General features: G+C 38.6%; 1 protein-coding gene across 4 annotated transcripts in view; it reads right to left on the bottom strand.

The window, feature by feature from the left end:
- The window catches only part of VPS13D (vacuolar protein sorting 13 homolog D), a 98959-nt gene that overhangs the window by 74334 nt on the left and 7941 nt on the right, over positions 1-16684 (bottom strand). For all 4 annotated transcript variants that reach the window (XM_033079338.1, XM_033079340.1, XM_033079339.1 and 1 more), the window contains exons 11-25: positions 16255-16347; positions 15316-15532; positions 14615-14794; positions 14277-14407; positions 13523-13595; positions 12863-13027; positions 11547-11677; positions 11081-11213; positions 8268-10496; positions 7759-7910; positions 6003-7067; positions 5176-5266; positions 4511-4637; positions 2527-2707; positions 1311-1493 (exon numbers count right to left, since the gene is read on the bottom strand). In XM_033079338.1, coding sequence (XP_032935229.1) covers positions 1311-1493; positions 2527-2707; positions 4511-4637; positions 5176-5266; positions 6003-7067; positions 7759-7910; positions 8268-10496; positions 11081-11213; positions 11547-11677; positions 12863-13027; positions 13523-13595; positions 14277-14407; positions 14615-14794; positions 15316-15532; positions 16255-16347 — 5151 coding nt within the window. The remainder of the gene's footprint in view (positions 1-1310; positions 1494-2526; positions 2708-4510; positions 4638-5175; positions 5267-6002; positions 7068-7758; positions 7911-8267; positions 10497-11080; positions 11214-11546; positions 11678-12862; positions 13028-13522; positions 13596-14276; positions 14408-14614; positions 14795-15315; positions 15533-16254; positions 16348-16684) is intronic.

The following is a 16684-nucleotide window of genomic DNA, read 5'->3' as shown; positions in this document are numbered from 1 at the left end:
AAACTTTGCACTCAATTCTTCTAGAATTCAGCAAAACATTTAGAACAGAAACATCATCTTTAACAAATGAAGTAGTTTTTTAAAGTGCTAAATTCCAGAAGAATACTTCCTTTTTTACAGAATGAATGAGGAGCACCTGAACACTGCTACAAAGATGTGAAATACCTCAAATAAAACAGGATCCTTGTATGCATTGCCTTGTAAAATCCGATCCTCAAAAATAAACACAGGACAGAGGAAAAATGAAAACAAAACCAACAAAAAAAATGCCAAACCCCACCTAATCCCATTTCAAACACCTGCATTACCACAGTGCTACATAACACAATATTTTTAGGCCGAAATAAAATTATTGTGCACACTTTCTTTAACTTATAATGTTGATTTAGGAGTCTGTTGCTCACAAACCTGTACTTGTATCAACAACCTGTACCTGTATGAACACACTACAGTAGGAAACAATCCAACACCACAATCTGCTGTTTCCTGACAGCAAAGACACAGGCAGATACCAATCAGATGAAGGCAACACACACACCACTAATCCACTGCAGCAATTTAGTCCATCTAACTTCTAACCCTTTCAAAATAGAATTAGGGGAGTCCCAGACAACTCCCTGCTTTGTAGAATGGGTTAGATATAGAAAGCCATCCAAGATGGATCTTCCTTACCCCAAATTTTGTGGCTGCATCTTTCAAGAGCAGCACCAGCTACTCCTGTCCTGTGTTTTGCCACCTGTACAGCCACTGGAAACCTTTCCCAAGGTTTCACCTCATCAAAGCAACTACACACACTCAGTTTCACTGAGAGGAGTTAAAAAAATTAATCCAATTCTGTTCTCCAGTGTGTTAGAGCAAGTCTCAGCCAACACAGAGCCCTGTTTGCTGCTGTTCACACTGTGGAAATTTTGGGTGGTGAAATTTTGAGCTGGAGTAACCAAGCAGGGTGAGCTGAAAGCCCATCCTGGTCCCAGGTGTGCACCCAGTTGGGTCCTGCTTCCTCACCAGAGCAGCTGCAGTGAGTTCAGCCTCCTTTACTCTCTCTGTTCTCTCAAAACACTCAGCTGAGTCTCTCCTCTGCCCCAATGCCTCACACAGTAAGCTCAAGGCAGGAAGGGCAGCACAGCACAATCAGCAGCAAGGCAAATCTGTAAGATTTGCCAGTACACTGGCACAGACTCTCATTACTAGAACTGCAAAGTCAATATAAAAAGTAAAATGTAAGAATCAATTACAATTTTGATTTAGAAATAAAACACACAAGAATTAGCAAAACCAGGAGCTGCTAAATTAAGACTTAACGTTCCTACCTTGTTCTTCAATGAAAAGGTACCAGGCATTCCTGCAAACAGGAACCTGTTCTTCACTCTCAGTTTTCCCAGATTAGCTACAATAAGACTGTTAGACTTGGAGCTCTCAGGTATAAGCAGAACAGGAGCCCCAGCCTCAATATCAAGAAGAACTCGGGAAGCTCGCTGGGCTTTATCTCTCACCTGAGAAGAGCAAAGATTCATTTAAAAAATAATTACAAAAATTGCAGGAAGCACTGATTAGTACTGAACTCAGAATCATTATCCCTTGATATACAAAATTAAGATATGGTTAAAAATTATACCAAATAAAAAATAACAACAAAACAACCAACAAAAAAACCTCAAACTCTTGTTTCAGGCAGAGAATAAAGGCTCATTAAAAAAAATATTATGACACAAACAGGAAAATCCTGTGCAAGAGGTGCAGCAGTGAAGAGTGACATACCCTTTCACCCCTGAGGTAAGAGGCAGAACAGACACTACTCAGCTCACTGCACAAAAAATTACTTAAGAAAAATTATTTGCAAAAAGCAAAACCCCATCATTTAGAATGTTTCACAGATTCCAACTTCCCACCTGATGGACAATGAAGCATTTTAATGTATTCACTGTTTTGCTTTCAATTAAGAGAAGCTTCTATTAAAAGAAGACTATTGACTGTATTAATTACTGCCACATTAGGTGATGTGGTCTATGGCTGTCCTGATTACTGAAATGCTCTGTCATGCCCTACATGCTCTGTATTGACATAATCTATCTTGCTCTACAACCTCTATATTCATACACCCTACCATGCAGAAGTTCTGATTTTCTCATCCCATCAGCCATCAAACCAAATCAGAGACATACACCTGAGCGGAACAGAACTTCTCACTTGGCTCTGCTAATTCAGGTATTATTACTTGGTGAACACTGGAGAATGAGACAAGTGAACACCTTGACCCTTTCTGTCCAGTGCATCCTGCAGAAGCCAGGTGCTGAAGTTTTAAGGAATGTGCAAATTTAGTATTCTTCACTTTCAAACAGCAGCAGGATGGTCCTAATTAAGGTCTCCTGACTACAAGATGAGCCTGAGCAATCTCTACCAACACCAAAACTCTAAAACCTCCCACCATTTCAACTCACTTGAATCGATGCATTAACATAAATCATATATTGCATTTCAACTGCAAAAAACAGGCTGGGAAAGAACAAAATAAAGGCCCAGACTTACTGTTTGTCCTTCAATGGCTGCTCTCTGCCTCCCTAAGACATCTTGGAGCTGAGTGAAGTGCTGGATGAAGGACACCACCTCGGCCTGGAAGCGCTGGGTGTGCACGTACTGCACAGAGGCCATGCGCAGGCTGACGCGCACGTCGCACTCCCGCTGCAGCAGAGGGTCCGGCCTCCCATACCTGGCACAAGGGTACCAAGGCAAATTTACCAACCTCAGCTACATTTTAGAAGCAGCACTAGACAGTTTACTCCATTCAAAATAGTAATAGAGAGGATTTAACTGATGCTCACAGGGTGTAATTAGAGTAATTTCACTATTATAAGCCGCACCTGATTATAAGCCGCACGTTACAATACAGAGTGTGATCAAAGGTATCTGTTCTATCACCATCTGTTGAGGGTGGGGGCAGTGATCCTGATCTCTGTGGGAGATATTCTGCTAATGGGCCATCCATTGAAACCAGGCAGGGCATTGTTCTTTATCTTTTCACAGCCCATCCTTCCTCCAGCCAGTCATTTTCTGCTCATGGCCATTGAGTCCCACTGTGGGACTGATAAAATTACTGCATCCCATTGGGAGTTGCTCCAGCCAGGGGGAAGAGCCCAACATTTCTCACCAACATAAAAACAGAGGTTTTGGGACACTAAGGGAGCCCCTTTCTCCACTGGACTCCAGAGGCAAACCGGATTTCTCCACATCACCACTGGAGCTCCGGAGGGAAACTGCACCTTGTACAGGAGCACTGCTCCAACTGAGCCACATCTGTCACTGCAGGAGGATGCAGCCACCATGGGATGGGACTGCTGCCAACACCCTGCCTGACGGGTGTCAGGTTGTACTCTGACTGTGTCAGGGTTTGGGGTTTGTTTCTTTGTAGTGCTGTATTTCTATTTTAATTTCCCTAGTAAAGAACTGTTATTCCTAATTTCCATATCTTTGCCTGAAAGTCCCTTGATTTCAAAACTATAATAATTTTGAGGGAGGGGGTTTACATTCTCCATTTCAAAGAGAAGTTCCTGCCTTTCTCAGCAGACACCTGTCCTCCAAACTAAAACAGTAACTTTTCATTCTTTGTCCATATATAAGCCGCACCTGACTATAAGCTGCACTTCGGGTTTGGACCAAAATTTTAGTCCAAATGGTGCGGCTTATAATGGTGAAATTACTGTAACACTATTTCAGTTGCAGACATCAAAAATCAGTTTTGTGTTAATTACTTCTAAATTTTGTACATTTAAATGCTGCTGTGTTTTATTAAGCAAATAGGAAAATTCTGCATTTGGAATGTACCTTTAATCTCTGCATTACACCTTTGTTGCTTTTATATCAGCAGTAATCAGATGTGATCAAAGCTACACTTTGATTGATTTTATATTAGAACAGTGGGTTTTAAGGTAACTACTCCACTGCAGGATAATGTGTGTGTTCAATTCTGAATCAGTGTGCTGTTGTATTTGAAATTAATTCCATAACATTACTTGGATAATTTCTAACCTGATTAATTGGAAAAGCAGAAGACATCACAAGGTAAGATCTATTTCTTAAAACATAACAAAGAAATTCAAATTTACATTATGACAAAAGCAAACCCCTTATTCCAAAATCAAGGAGCAATGGAAAATCTATTTCACCAGTTGAAAACCTCTTCCAACTTTAAAAAAAAAAGCTGTTTTAGCTAGGAACAAACTATCATGTAAATACCTTCAAAACCAGCTTTAGAGCGAAATAAAAAACTACTTTTCTTTTTCCATTTCTTTGTATATTACAAGACAAAGTTAAAAATCTTAAATTTACAACTGAAAATATTTTAAATCCCATTTAAATCCCAAGAGACCTAAGTGGAATCATGCAGCCCTGACAGGTGTGGGGTTGGGTTTTCTGCATTTGTTTGACTTTTGGAGTTTTTTTTTGGGGGGGAGGGGTGTTGGAAGTTAATGGAGTAACAATCTAATATTGAGTAATAAAATGTTGAAATTCATACTTAAAGATTTGAAAAATGAGTGCCTCTTCTCCACTCGTAGTGAAACGTTCTCTGTAAAATTCTCCATGAGATGTAAGATCACTTAAGGACAGACTTCCAATACTTCCCTGCAAGGCTAAATCTCCCTCTGCAAAACAAAGGACAGACAATCAGGACCACCAAACACAGTTCAGTTACAAAACCCCAGAAGTTTCTATTAGTGGGATAGCCTCATTACAAGTAATTAAATAAGTCAATTCAATTAAACATTAAACCTCATGTTCCAAGAAAATCATGTGTTTCTGCTACCCACACATTACTCTAGGCTTTACACACTCCATGTGATCACACCACTTTGATTTGTGAAATTTAGATACAACTCCTTTTTTCCCTCCAGAATAGTAACAAGAATTATTTTTCTGCTCTGTAAAAGTGAAGCATTAAAATCACAGCCAATTGCAACTAAAGTGATTTAAGGTTTGACAACTGGGAGGGATTTAAGCCACGATTTCAAATAAACCCTAAAAAAGCAAAGAAGAAGCAGTGGGAGGAGAATGTACATTTTGCCCAGAAAAAACACAAAAAACCCAATGAGCACCAAAATAAAAATATTTTAAATCATAATTCCAGTGCACACCTCATTTTATTTTAAGCTGTAAACAACCTGAGCCCTTCAATCTACTCACCAATCACTTCCAAGTGAGCTGCAAGTTTTGCCACACTGGCTTTAGCAAGCTCACTGGTTGTCTTATTCAGGACTAAGGACAAAGAGTGGACCTGGTCAAACAAAACAGGAACAAATTGGTATGGGAAACATGACTTCAGAGCTTGAACATCTTGTTTAGCTTTTTTCCAAGACAATTGCACTGTAACACATGAATGGCAAACAATTATCTGATTGGGAGACACTGAAGGAGAGTAACATTTTTACTGCCTTGTTTGCACATTAATGGATCTCCCAAGCAATTCAGAATGATCAAAGAACATTGATCATTCAATGAAAGTCAATCATCAATGGCCAAGAACAAATCCCAACACTGTTACCTTCACCTTCTCATCTTTCAAGATGTGCCACATGTAAATTAGATTGCAGAGCCTCTGGGCAAAGACTGTATTACATACACATACATCATGTGTTTTTCAAAAAATATGTTTATACAGATATGTATAAACATATATGGATATATATTTATAGAATGTAGACTTTTTGCATAAATAAACTCCACAGTATCTAGAACAGCATGGTGCCAATTGCTGCATGTTAGGTCTTTTATACTGAATCAACCTTTTCATTAGAGAGGGTCACAGAGCAAGGGAGCCAAGCATTTTGCAAATGTTCTGCTTTTCTATAACTCCATTTTTTAAACTACATCTTCACATTTTAAATGTTTCTGCATTTATGTACATTCCCCACTAGAATATAAAACACATGATGTAAATGTCACCTTAGGTTTCTATAAACCAGATGTTTTATGACAGACAATCCAATTACTGTTTTGCATCTCAAGTATACCTTTAGATCCAGCTTAGTGTTTACAGGTTCTTGGGCTTGAGAAGCTGACAAGGAATTTATTTCTGCTTTGATTGTCTGCTGAGTATCTTCAGGCTGTGGCTTCATAGCATGGTTATCAGCAGTGGATCCAATCCCAAAGAAATCCAGTATGACTACCCAAGTTTGCAAAGTTATTAACACATCTAGACAATTAAAATCAACATCTACACTACGGTTAATTTTGTTATAGCGAGAAGAAAATTCAGGATGTTTCCTATCCACTAGAAATATATTGATATGAACTAATGAATCATCAAAGTTACTTTTTCCACAGGGCAACTTGGATCTGTCTGCTGATGGAGAAGGAGGTGGAGTCAGAGGATACTCAGCATCACCATCTTCTTTTTGCTTCTTACGGGAGGCACAAACTGGTCTTTGGTACAGCTGAAAGACATTGGGTGCTTCTTCCATGTGGGAAGGGAGGGAACGTGGCATATCTGGGTATTCTGCATTGGAAACTGAGGGACAGGACTGTGAAAGATACTCCTTATGTGCTAAACTGGATGGTTTGGGTGCTCCACGGGACACCATGAGGTTCTTGTACTTAGAGTCTGGTTTCTTTTCCAGGAGATCTTCCATCAGCAGGGAGCGCAAGGCAATCTGGATGGACAAGGTCTGAGGGTGATCTTTGGCAAACTCAACATCAAAATCCTGAAACTTAAGGCTGACAAGACCTTGTGCCCCAAGGGTGAGATCACCACTTAACTGAACCTGGAGCTCTGAGATGTGAAAGTTTGCTTGAATTTGAGTAAAGGATTTTGTTTCCCTGATAGCTAAAGGCTTGTTTGGAACAGAATTAAAACTAGAGTGGCTGAATAAGCCATTTTCCTTCCGTTCACTCAAGAATTCTGTGCCTGTACTATGAAGTGATGAAGTAGGTTCTCTGATGTTGAAGTAGCTCTCTGAAGGAGAACTAAGACCAGTTGGAGACACAGAAGTGGTTGAAAATCTGTTCAAGTCTTCACTGTAAATTAAATTATCCAGAGTCTGAAGGACTTGTTCATATACATGTTTTGCTAACACCACCTACAATGTAGAAAAAAGAAACAATCATCACATAGGAGCTCTCTATATTAATATATCCTAAAATTCTTAAGTGGAATTCCAAACCACACAAATTTTAAGTTCATCCAAGAAAAAAATAATCCAAAACAAGGTACAATGCAAAACTGAAGCAAAACACTTCTGTATTAGCTCTGCAAGATGACACCCCCCAGAAACAGATGGGATACCTTGCATTCCTGGGCAAAAACCATCCACACAGAGTTAGTTAAAAATAATTCATCACCTGTGCTTACACAGTAATATATGAAATAAACATTCTACTTAGCCATCATGCTTTGTTCCCAAGTGTTAGAAGTTTCAGTTTTCTCTATTTAAAACCTCTGCTCTTGCCCAGGTTTCTTCAAGGTAATGGTATTTTAATTCTTAGTTTTAATTCTAAAATTGCAAATAAACTTATTTGGACAGTGACACATGTACTTTTCCTTCTGTGTTCAAGCAAAAGTCATACTAATTAATAAAGGCATCTAAAATGTCCCCAAATCAAGATTAAATATTGGTCATGACTTAAGACTGTCTCTTCTAACCATGTGTGTAAGGATCTAATTTCTAAATTACTAATGTGTTAAACCTGAAGATACTGGCCTGAAAACTACTTATCTTCTATGTAGAGAAATATTTTTATATTGATAGTGGAAATACTACATTTCTGTACCTGAAGAGGGTTCACAAATTTCCCTTCAATCTTCATAACGCTTGATATTTCAAAGTCTTCATTACACAGAGGAAAAGTTAAATCCAAATCTTTCTCTAGTGGTATCTTTTCCAATTTAAACTGGATGGTGGTGTTATTCAGAATGTGGAAAGCTTTAAGAGAAAGTGAAATTAGAACAACACTAGAGCAATTGAACTGATTAGCCCATAAATACTTATGGAAGAGATAACACAGCAGCTATTGAACTTGCTCAGAATCTGAGCAATGCTGGACTAAGATTGTATGGTTATGTTTTGCTCAATTTCTGCCTAAAAGGCACCATTCTGCTTTTGCTCAGGAGGTAAAAAATGGATACAAGTACAATAATTAGCCCATTGTCATTAAAACAGACCAATGTGTCTCAGTAGGATGGGTAAAGCAGAATATACAACCAGACCTATGGTCAATACACATTTTAAACACATATTCTACTCACATTATAACAATTAAGACTCCTCTGATTAACATACCATGGCCTTTATGTAACGATTCAAAGAAGTAATGACGACTAAAATGAGATTCTTCCTGGCTGTTAATGCTGGCAGGACCTGATGAAGAATGTGGCCCATGGGGTATCTCACTTGCAGGCTCCTTCTTGTTTGTAAATTGATTATTTTGACTATTTAATGAATACATCTTAATATCTTTAATTTCAACTTGCAGCCTATCACTTGTAGACTCATCCTCTCCAGGTACAAAATTCTGAATAGATATTTGTCCTAGATGACCTACAAGCAGTTCAGAGCTACCAGGCTTTCGAGGTATGGAGACAATTGGGGATTCAATGTTTATATTTAATATAAGCTTGATAGTATCAGCTTTGAGGGACTGGGATCCAAATGCATCGCCTTCATTATCTTCTGCACTGGCAACATCTCTTGATCGTGGTATGGTATCAAACAAAGAAACCATTTCACTGTATTCAGCAGTTTTAGTTGCCAAGACTGTTGTAACTTTTGAAGCTGCACTTTTCAACATGCTGCGGAAATTCTCTTCCAGCTCATCCATGGACAAAGTCAGTTCTTTCAAAAATTTGGCTGAGTGGTTGTAGTGCAAGGAGGCCATTTTGAGGTTGAGAGAACACTCCTCTTCTGACTTTTCTGTAAAAGTGAAACTTAAAGCATCTGGAAGGCTATTTCCATCATTAAGCCTAAAGAATAAAGATTCCAAGCAATTTCCATTGCCAATGAGATTTTCATACCTCCATGTGTTCCCTATGCTCACCACGTACTGGTTCTTTACATTGTCTTGGGTCAGATCCATGAGGTGAAGGCACCCAAGAGAACCATTCACATCCAGTTTGCTACACATGGAGACATGGACTTTGGTGCCACCAATACTGGCTGTTGCAATTTTTCTGCCATATTTTTCTCCATTTGTCATGCCAACTGTCCTGAGGAGAAGTACATTTAACCAGTGAATGTCAACTGCTACCTCTGTGTTTTGTGCATAAGTAGACTGGAATGTTTCCTGTTCCCTCCAACTTCTCTCCAAGTCAGCTGTTAAAGGCTGAGGACTAGAATCTTCCTTCTCCTTGGGGAAAGATTTCTGGAGAAACCCAATCAGTTCAACGATGGTCTCTGGGTTAAGGATGATATCCAGGTTGTTCACCTGTACAGAGATCACCTGCAGACTGCTATCCAAGTTCATTGACGGGCATTCTGCTCTCACAAACTGATACTCCAACTTTATCAAGGACTCTTGATCCTTTCCATTGTTACCAGGTGAGGTGTGGGAGGCTGTAGTGCATCGCTCTGCCAAACCAGCAACACTAATGGGACGTGCATCTTGTGGCCCAGAAACTGGGGACTGAGCCCTGCTGTCTCGAAGGCTTCCTGTTGGCACATCAAAGCTCAGGTTCTTATGAGAAGCCATCAAAAGATCAAAATCTGCTCCATATGTTTGCATAGTATCAACCAGTAAGAGGCCATGGACGGTCAGGGACACCTCTGCATCATAAGGCCTTTTCACAAAATGGGCATTGGTGCCAAAAACCTTGAGCACAGAGATGTATCGTCCATTACTCTCAACACCCAGCTGCATACAGTTCACTTTGAACTCAGCCAAAAGCAGCTGGGACTCAACAAGAACCTCGCGGGTGTGCTGCTCCAGCATGACAACACTCTGTGTCAGATTCATGACAGAATCGTGCAAACTGCCAAACTGGTCTACCTCTGCAAAAATCTTATCCCTCCCTAAATGCAGGGCATCTGAAGACTTAGTTTCAGATGTACTCAGCTGTGTCAAACAGTTCTTCAGAGCCAGGATTTTGTCTTCATTGATGTGAATTTTCAAGTCTGGCAAGTTTCCAGACAAGACAGCTCCTGGGTATTTTGGGTCAGATGTGTAGATCAGTCTGCGCTCCAGCTGCAGGTGAATATTGAATTTTTCTACCACATGAGTTGGACCCACATCACTATCCTGAACGTGCTTCCAGTTGTCTTTCACTCGGCCCACCATGATCTGAAGGTCCATAAAAGAAAGTGTGTATCTCTCATACATTTTTTTACTCATTAAATGTGCCTGTAGCTGCTCTTCACTGATTTCTACTCCAGTAAATTCAGACATCTTGATGCCACTGCTGGTGTTGGATTCTGGGGGTGGGGTATTGGGAGGAGTTGCAAGTGGTGTTTTATATTCCTCATCACTCAATTCATTGTCTTCTGGAGAAATGGTACCTGTACTCCTCTTACAGTCTTCTGTGGATTAAAAAAACAGCAAACAAACAAATAAACAAAAGTATTCTCCTCAGATGTTTCCTATGATTATCTGATCATCCTGTCTGAAGTCTATTTTTTTTTAACACAAGAAAATGTCCTTGCCTCCTTCCAGTGTCACTTCCTTTTTCCTCAACAAGAAACCTACTATACTTCTACATTCACAGAGGTGTCAGTCACAACTGACAGTAGTACAGAAGCTAAAAAAAGGCACTATTGTCTTATTTTTAACCCACTTACTGCAAGATTGACTTTTGACCAAGTTGTCAAAAAAAGAACAAAGAACCTATTACTCTGCCCACACAATTCTTCTGATCCTCAAAACCAACTGAAAAGTAAGAGCTACTTGACTACAGTATTTTTATCATCAGAAGGTTTTGTCCAACTAGTTTTATTGCCTAATATTAACTTTCATTTTATTATATTAAGAAAAGGATTTTTTCTACTTTGCAAAGCAGGAACACCCCCAAAACTTCCCTGTACATTTTAACCCTTTTTTTTTTAAGCTCTCACTTTCTGAAAGAAGATAGAAAGAAAAGGAAAGCTGCAATAATTCTAGATCATACCTTGAGAATTCGTGAGCAATATTCTTCCCAGATCTACAACAACTAACACAGGATCCGCAAATTTGAAATCATCAGGAAAGATCACCTGAGGGGCAGAGATATCAAGGCACACAGTCCAGCTCTTGCTGTTTTCCTGAAAGTTAGGAAGAAAGATATAAGCCCACAAGATAACAAACCAAAAAAAGCCATGTGAAACATCTAATTGGCCACTGTTTCTCCTGCTGAGCTGACTGTCACAAACTCCAGCCACATTCAGGTCTGGTACCTCGTTAAACCACAGACTCTCATTGTAGTCAAGCCTGGAGTGACTGACAGCAACAAAAGGAATCTACAACACTTCCTGGAAAACTCCCCTCCTGCTCACAAAGAACATCACACAAACAACAACAAACCTGACTCCTTAGAGCTCCAAGTCCTAAACCAAAAGGCTAAAAGTCTACATAAACATTTGGGGGTAAAAACTTACAATGAAGTCTCCAACTAATAACCGATCGATCGTTTGTCTGATTTCAGCTTTCGTCTGCATTTTCAGTTTGTTGTACTGTCTTCTGGCAGCTTCAGCCACTCTTGCCTCTAATTCAGACTGATAACCAAAACCTGCACAAGAGAGGGAAAACTGACTAGGTATAACTTTGTTCAATCTTTATTGAATCAGAAGAAAAAATGGAAGAAAAAAAGATAAAATATTTATTTTAAATTTTAGTAGTAAAATACAGAACAGGAAAACACAACGGGTGAAAGTCACTCTCTGTGCCTATTCACTAGGCTGCTGCACAGTGAAAAGGAAGTATTTAAGCACAAAACAAATAATTCCACTTAAGAAAAATTTCCCAATCCATTTTATGGTCTTTATCTCACAGACCTTCACCCTGAGTAATTAAATTCAAGTAAGACAGAAAGGGTGCTAAGTATGGCCAGAGAGGAAATTCTGACTAAACATTAAGATGTGCACGTGTAGACAGTGGTTTTTAGTTTGCTTGGCTGGTCTGTTTGTTTTAAACTTGAATATTTATGGAATATTCTCACCTTGTGAGAAAAGGTGTCACACACACCTTTATACCAGGTAATTTGAATCTTTCAGTATTTACCATAATCAGCAGAAAAACAGCTGGTATTTCAAGAACATGTTCATGTTCCTAATGTTACTTATTGTCACTCTCATCTCCTCAGAAGCTGAACAACCAAAACTGCAAAGGTGGACACTTTATAGTGTTACAGGCTTAGGTACTGCAACCCTAAATCTTATTCACTTAGGAATTTAAAGAACCAGTATGTTCAAATCTAAAAATCAAGGTATCTTAAGAAGCTGTTACAAAAGGCAGCCTTAATCTCACCAACAAAAAAAATACACCAGGAATTAGAATACTATTTCCTGTGTATCATTACTACAGAAATATTCTTTTAACTGCCTTCTCAAAAAAACTCCATCTATTTCCAGAACAGGAATTCTGTAATCTCTCTAAACCCTCTCCTTATTTATGTATTTTAATTTAGGGGATATGAACATTCACCATGGGGCATAACAGTAACTTGCAATTTTAAAGTAGAAGTGGCAGGAGTCAGTCAAGCAAAACCCCTGATTCAATTAAACAAAAAACAAAACAAACAAAGGAACCAAAACCCTCCAGACAAGACTCAGAGTAGCACAAAATTTGAACTCAAAGTAAAGATTCTTTGATTAGTGCTTTGTATTTCTAAGAATGAAAATAAAAATCAAAGACAAGAAAAGATGTAATTCCATCACCAAAACCCAACCCCACCAAAAAAACATTAAAGGTTAACCTGAGGCATGAACCCTTCCCTTGTAGAAGAAGTCAGCTACTTTCTTAATGGCTTGTGGATTGTAAATAATATTTAGAGGTCTGGTACTGACTTCCAGGCGCCTCTCAAAAGTGCTGTGAATTGGATTTCTTTCATAAAGCATCTGAAATACTGGGGCATCAGGATCTGCAAGTGAATAAAAAACAACTTACAAAATGCAGCAGTAAAAATCCCCAAAACAAACAAACAAGACAAAAACAAAGAACAACTCCCAAAGAACTTAACAACTGATCTTTAACTGGTACTACTGGGAAAGTACAAGTGTCTAAGAATTCTTCAGTAACAGAAAAAGAAGTAATATGATCAACTTTTACAATCAACACAGTTCAACAAGTTTACAGACACAAAAATATTTGTATAATTGAGGTTCTAAAGTTGAACTCCTATCAATTTCCTTTTAAACCAAAACAAAGAGTAAGTACAAAACCTATTGTCTTGAAATACATTTCCTCCTTTCTTTAAAGTCAGCCTGCATGCATCCTTACATCTTGAACAAAATTTCTATGATTTTATCTTTACCACCTGCAAAAAGCATTTGCATTAATTCAAACTCTAGGCACTAAGTTTTGAATTTTCTGGTTTGTAGGAATTATCACATCAAACATAAAATGAAATCTTTACCAGAGTTCTGATTAGTCCTTTCTGAGGACAAACTTTGGAGTCCAAGGGAAGACATGCAGCCAACCTCTTTTTGCTAATAAGAATTTAAAAGAAAAAAGATTGTTTAGATAAAATCAATCAAGCCACCTGATATAAGCATAAAGTCTTTTCTGTTGAACTATATGTACAGTCTGAGATTATTTTAAGCATTTTTTCCCTGACTGACATGGTCAAACAAAAGAAGGCAATATGACTAAGAGCAAACACTCTCCACTCCTGCAGGCTGAGCTCTGAAGTGCAAATTGCAGTCAGTACAAACACAAAATACATGGGAAATCCTCACGGCTTTAGATTCAAATTATGTTCACTCAGAAGAGAACTTTGAAATCTTTTCTAGAATTTAATTCTGCATTTAGTGTCCCAGTACACAGGTGAAACAGAACCATTACTTGGGCTACAGAGCTGTATGGAAAAGAACAATCACTGATTAAGCAGCAATGCTGATTGTTCCAAAAATCAAATGTTGTTCAACAAATTATCTTCTTCTCTACAAATACAAATGAAAGACTGAAGTTACAAGCATATAGAGTAAAAAATGAAGAGTTCTATAAATTGTATTTGGAGAGGGAAAAAGTAAATTCAACAAGTGGAAATCTTCCTCAAGACTTTTGTTTTCCCTTTCTGGGATAAGAAATGTTTGGAGTTTTGGAGTATAACTATTTTCATACACAATTATGCATCCCACATAGTAACTTATAGGAGTTTTTTCACCTACAGGATTTGGGAAAACAAGAACAGGAAATATGGTCCCTTTTGTTGCCAAATCCCTCAGGAAAAGACTACCAAGCTGAACTTTGAGCAGGGAAGACTTTCTGCGAGGAAGGGATTCCGCCAAGATCTTTACACCTGGAATATAAATACATAAAATTATTTTGTTTCTTTTAGTAGTGCATACATTTTATTTAAATTTTACAAATAAAAAGTACTGCCCAAGAAACAAATATTTTTGAAGTCTTATCTACTATAAAATTTAACACAGAAATTTGTTATACAGTACAATGATTGTGAGGCAGCTCTCATTTTTGTAAGAAAGAACAGAAATGGGCTAAATACCTGAAAACTCCAGCTGCATAAAAGCAGTTTCTTCAGTACACAATACCTTTTTCTTCCCATGCAACAGAGTGAAAGAGCCACCCTGCAGCTGTAGATTTAATTTAGCAAAAACATGATCTCTCTTGGTAAAGGTATTCATGCTGGAAGCATCTGCAGCAGGATCAAAAAATTCATCCGTACCTAATAAAAAACAAAATTAACACATTAAATAAATTAAGTTTCTGAAGAGCTACTGAAGAACAAGAAAGTTCCTATGAATATGAAAATAAAGATTTCTCCAGTTCTCAGGGAGAAAATCAGAAACAAAAAATAGAGCAGATATACCTTTTCCCTTTAAAAAACTGAATATTCCATAGAATTCCTCCATTTCAATCAAGGTAACATAAGCCTGAATTTACAAAGACCCCAACAACCCAGGACTATTCCTGTTAGACCCAGACACATGACCCCACACACACTTGAACAGAAGACATCCCAAAGCTCTTTGCCATAAATGACAGTAAGAGTGGAAGTAAATGCACTCCCTGCATGGTTTTGGAAACAAGCAGGTACCCAGGTACCCCCACACTGCCCAGGCTGTTCAGCTTCAGGCAGGCTGAGAATCAGCTGGCAGAGAATCCTGTAACAGGACAGGCCCAGAGCTCTTTCTGCACACCTGGACCACGTACCAAACCATGGGAGCAAACCCTGTGTTTCCATACCCAGTATATCTTCAGGATTCCACTGCTCCTTTGGGTCTGGCAGCAGCCCTTCAAAGGGTTCACCTTCATATGTCTGCTGAGGATATCCATACCAACCTCCCCAGCCAGGGAACCATGACTGCAGGTACTGCAGCATCCCAGAGCTGCTGCCATGGGAATCTCCAGCTGCTGCTGAAGGGGAACCTCCAATGGAAGCAGGCAAGGGCTCTTTAATACTCTGTTTGAACAGTCAAGACATACACATTACTGCTGCTGAGTGAGAGCATCACCAGTGTACAAAAAACACAATAAAAACACAATTTCATCTCCAGCAGTGATATTCTCAACCAATACTCAGCCTAGAGGAGAGCAGCAGCAGCAAAGAAGTAACAAACACATCATCACTTAACTGTTGCATGTTCACATGAATACATAAACATACATGTGATTATGCACATATGAAGCCATATGTCACCCTTTAAATCTTGGTCTAGAAACACTAAACCAAAAAAATAATTTGACACCATAAAGCACAGCTCTACATTTTAGCATTTGTCTTTGCAAGAAATGACATTGTGTTGTTATGGAGATGAGTCCATATTTAATGAAGTGTGTTTCCCAAGCTATTTTCATGAGGCTCACTTCTGCCCACATGTTTATTTAGGAAAATATTCATTACAGGCCTTCATTTCCACTCTCTGTTTTTAAGATGGAGAGTACCTGACCTAGGAACTCTGGCAAGGATCCTGCTGGGGAATATCATCATATGGCAAGACAAAGATTTCACTGTGCAAGTGACACAACAGTAAGAACTGCAGGAACTGAGCATTTCTGCAATTTTAGCATTAATGCCACACTTTTAAACCAATGAAAATACGTGCTAAGGTTCTCCAGCAGAACAATACCTCAGATCACCACTCAAAGATTCCAAATACTACCCTGTATGGAGAATGTTCTCACCTCAGCTAAGTCATGAAACTTATTATGAACTATCTCATACAGAATCTTCAACTCTTCATAAGTCTGCTCATCCTCAATACGTTGCATTTCTGCCTGGAAAGACAAAAAAGGTAAAGTACCTGCATTAAAGGAGTACAGAATCTTATTCACAAACATGTCAAGTATCTCTACACTGAGTTGCAGACGTGGAAAAAAAATAAGATGGCATTAATGATCATATGCAAGTGCCTCAGCACACAAAAATTAATTAAAGTCATGTAGGCAATTGTAACACTGACATTTTCCTGAATTATAAATAAAGCTGAGTTGCATTGTAGAATACACTATTTTAGCACTGTAAAAAAATTCCCAACTATATCCTCCTATTACAAATAAGAAGGAATATTTGCAGCACAAAAATTAAACCAGGGAAAATAACTGATTTAACAGA

Source organism: Catharus ustulatus, chromosome 24, assembly GCF_009819885.2.
Source record: "Catharus ustulatus isolate bCatUst1 chromosome 24, bCatUst1.pri.v2, whole genome shotgun sequence".
Taxonomy (NCBI): Eukaryota; Metazoa; Chordata; class Aves; order Passeriformes; family Turdidae; genus Catharus; species Catharus ustulatus.
This window is presented reverse-complemented; position numbering and strand designations above follow the sequence as displayed.